This window comes from Carassius carassius, chromosome 43 (assembly GCF_963082965.1).
Source record: "Carassius carassius chromosome 43, fCarCar2.1, whole genome shotgun sequence".
Lineage (NCBI taxonomy): Eukaryota > Metazoa > Chordata > Actinopteri > Cypriniformes > Cyprinidae > Carassius > Carassius carassius.
The window spans coordinates 7,504,963-7,516,826 of record NC_081797.1 but is presented as its reverse complement, the minus strand read 5'-3'; the positions used below and the strand labels follow the sequence as shown (position 1 = coordinate 7,516,826).

The window sequence follows — 11,864 nt, the reverse complement described above, 5'->3', positions numbered from 1 at the left end:
TCCAAAACATTGACTCCTAGAGGAAGAAGGGTGCCCTGAAATGCATTCCCTTCAAAGTAGATGTTTGTTGGGACTAAGTTTTACTCAAACTCAAATAAGGTCAAAAGTAAAGGACATCTCATTTAATATAGAGACATAAAACACTGACTTTAGGGCAGCACGAGTCTATTATAATGCCCAGCTGCACACCAAAATGAGGAAAAGGCAGTCAAGGGCCATTGAAAACACTTTATCGGGGGAGGAACTCAGAAATGCCGAAGCACTGTATTTTTCTGGGATATACGGCTGGTGTCAGATTTAAGAGCTGCTCGGGCCCACCGCTGCGTCTGAGAGCAATGCGAGGCTAAGATATGATTTAGCTGCTACCACTGTGGCATCTTCTTAAGCTGGCTGTGCTGGTGCTGGTGGGGAAATATATTTCTTTTGAGAGAAGATGGTTGTGTCAAAATCAAAGCCATCTACAACAATCGAAGAACATACAAAAAAAAAAAAAAATAGATATTATAACCCTCATGCAACCAACACATTATTTACACAAGTGGAACATGCTCCTGGATCAATCTGGGGTGATCTGAAGTGAAGTATAGTAACTCTGGTTCCTGTAACATTATGTGCTGATCCAAGAACAGGATGTCCTACTTGTGTAAATCACATGGCTTTAAAGTAGTTGCTACTGTATGGCTTACCATAGTTATACTGGCTGTTTCCCTTCTCACAATTGATAATGTTGAAACGATAAGGCACGCCGGCCACCATTCCGCTGACTTCAAAATAGAACCATTGACAAAATGCAGAGGAGTTGACATCAGCATTGAGAATCAAATCATATTCATGACTAAGAGAGAGTGCAAAAGAGAAACAGACAGGAGAAAATCAGTGGGAGTAAGAGAAGATAGGAGAGATGTAATGAGAGAGAGAGAGAGACTGAGAAACGTGTTACGTAAATGACAGAGAGAATTCTCTCACTCCATCCCTATCTGTTGTTACGCCGCCACATTTCATTTGAAAAAAAATATAACGTCGGCTCTTTTATTTAAGCGCATCGGAACTGCTCTGTAGACAGGGTCTTTGATTTGATCTTGCATGCGTTCACGAGACAGGCTTACTTAAAGAGTGGAAACATAAGAACGAGAGAGAGAGAGAGAGAGAGAGAGATTGCGAATGCACTACAAATGAGGCCCAAGGGCACTCGGCGAGCTGTCTGCAGTACATGTTTGCGCGCGCGTGTGTGTATGTGCTTGTGTATGTGTGCTGTATTGTAATGAAAGAGTCTCACCTGCGGACCTGAATGGCTTTTTGCAGGTTCCCGCTCTCAAATTTGGAGAAGAAGTGAAGGGAACTGGGACACATATCGGGGGAACACTGTGGACTGTGTAAAGAAAGAAAGAAAGAAAAAAAGAAAGAAAGAAAGAAAGAAAGAAAGAAAGAAAGAAAGAAAGAAAGAAAGAAAGAAAGAAAGAAAGAAAGAAAGAAAGGAAATGTGAATGACAGAACCCAAAGTGAACACAGGAAGTAAGGAAATAATGAAAGGAAGGAAGGAAGGAAGGAAAAAGACAGGAACCAATGCAAACACAGAAATTAAGGAAATACAATAAAAAAATAATAATAATAGAAGAAATAATGAAGAAAGAAGGAAATAAAGAAAGATGAAAAAGACAGGTAGAAAGACAACAGAAGGAAGGAAGGAAGGAAGGAAGGAAGGAAGGAAAAGAGAATGACAGGAACCAGTGTAAACACAGGAAGTAAGGAAATGATAGAATAAATAGAATGAAGACTGAATGAAGGAAATAAATAAAGATGGAAAAGAAAAGACAGGAAGAAAGACAACATAAGGAAGGAAGGAAGGAAGGAAAGACATGAAAAACAGGAAGAAAGCAAAAACGGAGGGAAAAAGGGAAAGACAGAAACCAAATTAAACATATGAAGGAAGGAAGGAATGAAAGGAAAAACATGAAAAATATAAAGGAAAAAAAATAGACCGCAACAAAGGAAGGAAAAGAGAAAAACAAGAACCAAAATGAGCATTGGAAGTAAGGAAGAAAGAAAAAACGATTACGATTGACTGGAGAATGCTAATACACAGAAAGCAGAGAAGAACAGAAGAGAGAGAGATACATTTTTGGACAGCTGTGCTGATTGAGCATGTTCCACATACTGTCACATTAGCTTAACAAACAAGTGAATTATCTCCATACTTGTCCTATACAGATTGATTTACACTACTAACCACCATTCTGGCTAAATCATTCATTCTGCACCGTTTGCATCAATAAATTCCAGCCACACTGCAAATGATACAGAAGATGAGTGCAGAACACTGTCCATATGATAGAGGTGCACAGTTCAGTATCGCAAACCTGCTGCAACACACAAACTACATAACAGTAAACGACGAGCTGTCCATCAGCATCCGGGCAAGCAGAGAGACATTGTCCATTCAAGGGTTTGTCACCCAGAATGCCCCTGACAGAGGCAGTCACATCAAACCAGGCTTGACTGGATAAACACACACAAGCTGAGGAACCGTATGATCAAAACCAGTCACAGTAAGATTGTTCCTAGAAAGGCATTTTTACCTCTATTACCCTTTTTAAGGTTTTATTGTAATTGCTGCAATTTTAGAGCTTTTAAAAAGGACTTTTAAGGCTGCATTGAAGATCTTTCACGTTCTGGCTGTGACTGTTGTGTATTCAGCAAGCATGTGAAAGATCCATTAAGATCCATCAGAGACACTTGATGGACTTAATTTATCATTGTAGCATCTAAATGGTTGCCATGCCACTGATGTTAGGATCTAATGAAAATGCTTTATCAGGAAAAAAATTAAATAAAATAGCAGCATTTTACCTGTGATCGTCCATGTCAAAAACAACCTTGTTGATGATGTCCTCTGGACAGGTGAGACGCTGGATGTCTTCGAAAACTTTCTTTCTGGAATATTGAAAAATAAATAAATAAACTAATCAATGAACCACAGCTTTGGTTTCCAAAAGTAGAACTCAATTTATACATGAAAACATTTCTTTTAATATTTATTTTTTAAATAAATATTTTACAAAATCTGTGTATATGCAGTCAGTACTCTGGGTTTGGAGCGACATAAGGGTGAGTAATTAATGAATTCTCTTTTTTGGGTGAACTAGCCCTTTAATAAATGAGGAAACTAGATTAGGTAAAATTAACAACATATATGAGAATCATTGTTTTGATTAAAATCTTTTCGATTGATTCAAATCCCAAGACCAGCCTTAACAATTCATTCATGAATCCAGTTCATGTGTACAATGATTCCACAATTCAGTGACTCTCCCATGCAATAACAATGGTAAAGATGGTTAACGATGTCTAATCGATGCCTAATATTAATGAATATGGAGCATTCTAAATGAGTGATGAATTAATGGTGATCTTTCCACTTCTGGATTGTGGCCCCAACTTTGCTCATGGAACATTTGGAAGTATAGTATTTTGCAACAATAAGGCTGTGAAGCTCTTGAGAAAGCTCTTTGCATTTACCCATAATGAAATGTTTCTTGTGTGACACGTTGGTCATGAGACGCCTTTATATAGGCCATCAGTTGGAACTGAACCAACTAATATTAATTTCCATTTGCAAGGGGCAGGATTGCTTTCTAATTACTGATAGATTTCTGCTTGTGTCTTGGCTTTCCGTGTCTTTTTGCACCTCGCTTTCTTCATGGGTTCAATACTTTTCCATGTGTCATTCTACTTTATTACACAGAACTTATCATTAGATATTACTTTAACAAATGAGTGATGAGCAAAGCTATCAGCTATATTACATGTATTAAGCGGTCAGGCGAAATAATATGCAGACGTCTACCTAAAGCACTAATAATGGCAGGTCATTCTCAACTCTGTTTGGATGATGCCATTTTCAAATTGAACCTATGGTGCCTCATATTTTTTGCCCTGTATGATGCTAATTGGCATATTTTCCTGGTTGTTTGTTTGTGTGCATTATTTCTTTTTTGCCAATAAACAATAATAATAAGGCCTTTCTCCCGAAGCGAATAAGCACAATGTAAAATAGGGGGGAGGGGGGCAATCTTTGTGGCGCTCCAATCCAGAGAGCAAATTTCAGATGATAATGGGGTTGAATGAATGAGCAAAAACAAAGTTAACAGTCCGCCGTGGCTGGCAATAAACCGAGAGCGCTCCCATCATTCTGTTTACTTCATAGGAAGAACTATAAAACAATAAGACATAAACAAGCATTGTGTCTTTCATTAATGTTAAATTCTGAGCATATTACATCATGAAGAGTAGAAAAGGCATTTGGTGAACCATTTTCCTCCAAATATCATCAAAATTATGTGTCAGGCATATGTTTTAGATGCGTAAATATATAATGTACAAAAAAAATGTTTCCGAATTCTCTACAGTTAATGTGTGAGTAGGATGCAATATGTGGAATTCAAACTGTCATTTTTTTTTTTGTAAATGTCACTGGCTGTCTGACACTTTCTTTTTAAACCTCAAAAACTACTTTTAAGTTAAAATAACGCCAAAAGAACCCATATAAACTATCTTACTCTTGAGGAAACACAATAAACTGGAGAACTGACTGACATAAATGTCTATTTCCTTTAATCTCTCCCTTCCACATTGAAGAAAGTTTCGGCAAAAACAAGTTTTCCGAAGGGGGCTACCATAATTAGATATAGATTTAAGGGCTTTTCCTCAGGAGAAAAGTGTCTTTGGGTGTCTGTAGAGCAAAGCAACCAGCAAAAGCAGAACGACTCACTTAAGGCAAGAGAGTTTAACTCGAAAAGGAATATTTTAATGAATTTAATTTGTACTTACAGTGAGTTTAATGACTCAGTGCAGACAGTATTTACAATCATTTGCATTTGACAATGTGTAAGCAAGGATGGAGAATAGGCCTTAGACTGCATCCACATGATCTGATTTAGAGGCAAATCTGCTTATAAATGAAGTCTAATATTTGTATTATTTCTTTCTGGCAATCTCAGCATGCAAACTTACCACAAGCAGCTAAAAGGTTGAAAACTGCTGGAATATGGAACAGAATCAGTGACAAAAACTAAAACTAAAGACAAAAACTAAAGCACAAATTAAGCCATCTTTAGGCATGTTCTGAAAGCGTCTTTTTGGAATCAAACTGTTTTCTATTGTTTTTCTTGTAACAGTCTCTAATGGCACAGTTTTTATGAGCAACAAAACACTAGAGTAATTCTACTCAGATTTGTCTCTCAAAGCAAATGTCTTCTTAAATCTTTTAATATTGAATATTAAATGTGATCACGGGTAAACAGAGAGCTCCTTTATGTTTAATCACAATTGGTATTGCGATGCAGTCTCATAGCTGTTTAGAAGAAGAATGCTGTGCAAAATTTATGCATTTGATAAATTGAATGCAACCTTGCAACAGAAAACTCTTTGTATATACGTTTTGTTATCTGTGACATGGGATAAATCAGGGAAGAAGTGTTCTAATATTTCGGCGCAATTTTATCTGTGGTAACATAAATATATATTTTTTTAACTTGGTAACATGATACAATGTTAATTTTCAATGGTGGAAAAAACACTCATTTGTGAAAAAGGATCCTTGTCGTTAGAACCTCTATGTTAGACAATCCATCCACCATGTTCCTTGAGAAGAGCAAAACTGAAATGAAAGACTTGATTTCTCACCTTTGCACATGTGGTGGTCTTTTAGCCATGGGCTCTTGCTCTTGTGGGGGCAGGTGTCCCCAGAAGTCAGGGAAGGCTAGTATGGAGTATCCAGCTATAGACTTCGTATTGGCTGCAGTGGCGGCATAGAGACGTGGATCATGGTTGGGAATGCAGATCCCGTACTTCTCCAGAAGCCTGTCCACCATACTAGAGTGGCCTTTTCGGCCTTTCCTAGAGCAATTGAGGTAATGCTTATGGAAGTCGCTCATCTGGACCTGGTGTTCATTTCTGTCGGAGGGCAGCTCGTAGCCTCGCTGGTCACTCAGTGTCTCGTCTTTCAAATCTCCTATCAGAGTGCTGTCATCGTCTGAGCTTTCATCGACCTCAGAGCTGGAGTCCAAATCCTAAAAGACATGATTGTTAGAGAGAAGCTGCAAAGCTAATGTTGATTTTCAGGGGGAAAAAAATTCAGAGCATCCACAGATGTCAGCTCTCTATGCTTTCAGCCACATCAGCAACTCTCAAAATCAAAGGTGTAGGAGAAAAACGGCAAAAAAGGAGACAAAGATTACAGTAAACATCACCCACAAGATATCCTGTTTTCCCCCTGGCACAGTGAACCGCTCAGTGCTGCACTGCAGAATAACAACCCAAAATATACTGTGAAGGAAATGAAAGCATTTTTTTAGAGACTATTGAGGGAGAAAAACCAAAAATGGATAAGGAATTGTTTTGAGGATGCAGCCCAAAGTGGTGCACATCACTTCCAGCTTTCTATTGACTTCAAAAGGGTGATACTGACAGCAAATAGGATCGGCCAATTACAGTCTTTGACAGGCATAAAATGAACTGTATCAAAATAGCCAAGGGTCCTGGCTGCTTTTAAAGGAACCAAATAACAATTTAAGCTCACGCCTCATGCATTTCCATAAATTTAGTGAGGAAAAGGCCCATGGTTCAATTCCCAGTCTCTTCCCAAAGGTGAAAAGGCGAATGTCCAAGAAACACGATAGACATGATGTGCTGACTGGGGGAAATTCTGCACACATCATGTTGATAAAAGCTTCCATCATCTGCGCTCTCCTCCCTATGGAAGATCTTAGTTTCTGAACGCTGTCCCTTGTTTTCTCTGATCTTCGCCGCAGTGCACATAAACTGTATAACATGAAAGTGAATTTGTTAGATACAAAACTTTAGTACTGCACCCTCTGCTATTGCTTTGCATTTCACTTTTTTCCCTTCTTCACACTCCTAAAAATATGTGTAAGCACAAAGACGCCACAACTTCCATGAATACCAATAGCAGGGGATGCATTAATATAAATGAACCTTTGCTGTATAAAAATGTCTCAGGCTGTATATTGCATCTCAGGGGGCTCGCTTTGTCATATTCGTTTTTCAAAACCACAAATAACACTTAAACAATGTAGCAGCACCGAGATGTTTCTTTCAAAGACTTATTTTAATCATGAACTTGATACAGACAAATACAACGGCCCTTTTGATGAGCTCTGGGAGTGGGACTCGGGGAACGTGTGCTCGGTTGCTCCTACAAGTGGGTGAGAGGGAAAAAGCAGAGATTCAATTCGCAAAGGGAACGAACGGATCTGTTTGAGGTCAATTCAATTACCCAATCCACCAACCATTAAAAGCTTTTCATGCCTGACGTTTTTGAAATCAGCTCGAAAAATAATAGATAAATTAGCGCAATTGTGACACATTTGGGGAAGTTTTCCACAGCTGTCAAACTCAATTCAAAATGGATCTTTTCAAAATGGGAAATGGCTAATTGGTTTGAAAATGCACAGAATCTGATTTGAGTTGCCACATGAACAATTCTGAAAAGAGTACTTAAAGTACTTAAACTACAGTAAAGTTATTCTTATAAAAATATATTTTAAAAGTATTTACACTGAAGCTATTGCATTGATTTAGTGAATTTTAATTCTCAATTACGATATAATTGCACATTTTGTATTATGTTTTATACAACAGTTCTTTTTGGTCATCAAATCTGAATAGCCAGGAACCTTTTTCCAGGCATGCGATGTTCTAGTGATAACAGCACTTCACCCATTTCACCATTTGTATTACTCTACTTGTGGTTTTTCAAACAGCGAGTGTTATGGCAGATGCCCAAATCCACTATAAATTTTTCAAATAATACTGTTTTTGTGCACAGAATGTCAAGAATGTACTTGTTTAGACTTTAATATGTGGTCTGTTAATAAAGAGAATGTCTATTTGAAAATTTGTTTCAACATTTTTGTAGAGGTGAGCTCAAGGGCGTCTGTGGCCATTCAGCACTCATGAACCCAATGAGAGAAGTCTTAAGACTTGTTAACCAATGTTGACTTTTGAAATCACCAAAACAAACATGCCCCTACCCCAAAGGGGTCTTGCCCCTATTTTGATAGCTCTGCACCACACATACGTATACAACCCAGGCAACGATTAGTTCTGTGAAACAAAGCAAAACCAATGTTACACCGTGTCTAAACTGGACGCGAGTGGCGTGGCATGACAAAATACTATGGAACTTGTTATAATCAGTGATGCTGTCTACACCATATATATATATATATATATATATATATATATATGGTTTACACTGGTTGCAGCGCGACACGACAAATCCCTGACAGAAAACTGCTGCTGCTGCGTCCTTTTTATGACATATTGACACAAATTTCAAATGATTTTCAAAGGTCGATTTTTCGCATTCAGTGTAGACAGACTTTAGCTGTTGTGGCGCAGACATGGTGTAACTTACCTATTGAGAAGAAACAAAGCAAACTCAGCGTCAGCGTTACGCTTTTTTACTTAGCGTAAAAAGTTGATCACAGTGATAATTCTATCAATTGGAAACTAAACTAAAATGGTCAATTACACTGCACAGAGGCCTTGACTAAGGAACTGTGGCGGGAACAAAACAAAAAGACTCATTTTCATATTGAGTCTTGGGCTTAGTCAGCAGAGGAACTAGGATGTTGGTGTCATGCTGAATGAAATGCACATCTAATTTTCAAATCCTGGCTGTCCTGTACAGTTTCACACAAAGCATTGGAGATCAAAGGGAAACATGTTATCCCGAGGCGAGTCCTCAGGGGAAGGGACCCTTCTGTTCCTCTCCCTCCGAGAGCGCAAGCACCGAGCCAATCTCGCTTTCTCAGGCTTCTGTTTCACAACTCAACCCTTTATCTAGCCTGAAATATTTTTGACAGCTCTGCAGTTTTACCTATGTTCTCTTCTTCTGAATCCTAGAATGACACTATGAATTGAACCCATTTAATTATGGCCTTTGTTTTGGCCCGAATTACAGGTGCAGCATCGTAGTCATGCAAGATTAATAGTAGGGAACTGATTGGCATGAAAGTCCTGCTGTAAATTCTTCCCATCTTGGTATTTTACACAGCATGCATAATGCAGCAATGTGATTACAACCCCTGCATCCAATCCAGTCACAGCGTCTCAAGATCACAGTGGTATTTAATGATAATGGGAGAAATACATCAAAGACACGTTCAGAGAAGAGGGCTATGGACAGTATGGTTTGATTAAGTTGAGACCAAAAGAAAACAATTAAAAATGGCATAATGAACATTCAGATTGATGCATATTAGAATCAATCACAGGTTTTCAAATTTGGTTGTTCAACACTAGGGTTAGCAATCACTAAAAATAAAAATAAATAAAATAAAACAAAAATGTATTGTGCTGAAACCAAAAAATATCATGCATAATGAACATTCAAATTGATGTGTATTAAAATATTTAATAGAGCTGTAGTATTAAACAAAATTAATTGTGCATATCAATGGGACAAATACATCAAATTAAATTTTGGGTGAACCATTCCTAATAACCTGTCATTATGAGGAAGAAGGATGTGTTTCTAGGAATTGCTTGGCCTTTATGTGTAGAATTTGCAAACATAATTGATTTTAAAAATGTTAAATTGAAACAAAAAAGTGAATTAGTAGCTCGTCATTTCTTTTGGAGACCTGAATTACAACATCAGTACATGAAGGAGGAAATGAACCAAAGAAAAGACGCTTTTTAACAGCAGTAGTACATCATGCTTTATGATTTAAATTACAATACTGGCAGCGTCTGAATAAGGAGGGAGTTGAACGTTGATGAACCGGAGGTATGTTGACATTTCTATTAGTTTGAACTCATCCGCATGCTAAAAGCAGCCACGCAGGGATTTCTGCAAGACAGCCGCAGGCGTGTAATTGTGCTGCGAGTGGAGCTGTCAATCAAGACCATAGCAGTGGCTCATGATGGGAGGGGTGGTGACACATTTAAAATGAAGAGTCACACTGAACATATTATGGAACTTGAAATGTCATCATTTATTTCGGTCAATGGCCCTACGGTCGGCTGACCCGCAGCAGGGTTAATACCAGAAGGTATTCAGATATTCTGAATATATTCTGAAACAACCTATTAAAATAGTTTGATATTGTTCTATCATTTTTCATACATTTATGTAGGATTTTAGTTCAAAAACTCCAAACTATATAAAAAATATAAAAATATCACTACAATGTGTTTCCATAATTTTATGTAAATGTATAATGACCTTAAAAAAACAACAATCTATATCTATCTATCTATCTATCTATCTAAAAGCTTATAAAACTTATATAAAACTTAAGCATAAATGAGAATCCAAATTCCCAAATATAATATAATATAATATATCCTACGCATGTAATGAGAATTCAAACTGTTAAGCCCTGGCCTATACCAAACTGTAATAATAGTAATAATAATAATAATAATAATATATTTTTTCTTTTTTGGTCAATATTATGTTGAATGTTTGAAAACAACATAAATATGAACACACACATTTTTCTTTGATTAATAAGTGAAAAGATAACACATAATTATTGTGATCTCTGAGAGATTAGATTAATCATTTCAAGTGGATATTCTGCCAACAAAATGTTCCTCATTCTTCCCCAGAATTCTTCAGGTCACCAAAAACCAGAACAAGATCACTCTATTAATATACATTTACATTTTACATTTATTCATTTAGCAGACGCTTTTATCCAAAGCGACTTACAGATGAAGACAGTGGAAGCAATCAAAAATAACAAAAAGAGCAATGATATATAAGTGCTATAACAAGTCTCATTAATATGAAGAGTGATGCATATGTGCCGCCATTAAGGAGCCAAAGCACTAGTTATCTGATTTTCTTAAAGCATAATAAGGTAATTTTCAGTAGAAGCCATGTCTCTGTTGTGCTCTTAAGTTGTATAGTGGTGCAATAGCAGTAGGTATTACAGCACACACTGTTCCCATCAAAATCCCTTACTGCTTCCACACAAGGTCCATATTCACCCCAAGTGCACTTAGAGACACTTCATATAAACTTTATCCTGGGTGTCTGCCATTAAGAGCAGGACACTTGTAACTTTCACGCCTGGCTGCAACAACTAAACCCCAGAGATGCTGACGGTTTCAAAAAACCTCTTTGAAATATTTCTCCAGAGCAGATTAAAGTCAACATGAAATAAAAATTCACCCCATTTACATTCTTAATGAATGGTCTTAGTGTGCATTAATTATCAGCTACGCGGTTTTAAAGAAAAACCAATAGCAATAGACAGTAATGGCGGCTCTTTGAATACACCCGCCATCCTAGTTTTACTCATCTACGTTGTACTTTGTGATCAACAAACAAGGGCTACACGATGAATCACGTCATTGTCATGCGCATCCCATAAGTAAAGCCGGTTCTGTGAATAATAATACCGCTAAATCTCCATCACAGGATTTTAGATGGAGCGACATTTAATACACAGAGCCGTAGATCACTGACAAGCTGCGCTATATCGCGTTCATTAGATGAATCACATTCGATTATGAACGCGATATTGCGTAGCTTGTCAGTGTTATGTTTTTATCAATGCCATTTACTGGTATGTTTTTGTTAATACAGCACATAGTACTAGTCAACTAAATGAATACAACATTGTAAAGATGAATGCACTTTTGTAAGTTGAATGTAAGGGAAATGTCTTTTTGGAATTTCTGTGGTCTAATGTGATATTGTTCATTTTCTTGCTTATGATTACATTTTATTTTATTGCTGTAATTAATTTATAGCATTAACAAGATGACCCTTTGAATTCATTTTGGAAGCGATGACTGATTTATATATTTTTAGTCCAGTGCCT

The 11,864-nt window shown here is 37.2% G+C and overlaps 1 protein-coding gene across 3 annotated transcripts in view; it reads right to left on the bottom strand.

Annotated features, from left to right (window-relative positions):
* LOC132125142 (cytosolic carboxypeptidase 4-like) overlaps positions 1-11,864 on the bottom strand; it is a 202,984-nt gene that overhangs the window by 91,615 nt on the left and 99,505 nt on the right. For all 3 annotated transcript variants that reach the window (XM_059536392.1, XM_059536391.1, XM_059536393.1), the window contains 4 exons: positions 5,683-6,068; positions 2,848-2,931; positions 1,277-1,369; positions 687-835 (listed from right to left, as the gene is read on the bottom strand). In XM_059536392.1, coding sequence (XP_059392375.1) covers positions 687-835; positions 1,277-1,369; positions 2,848-2,931; positions 5,683-6,068 — 712 coding nt within the window. The remainder of the gene's footprint in view (positions 1-686; positions 836-1,276; positions 1,370-2,847; positions 2,932-5,682; positions 6,069-11,864) is intronic.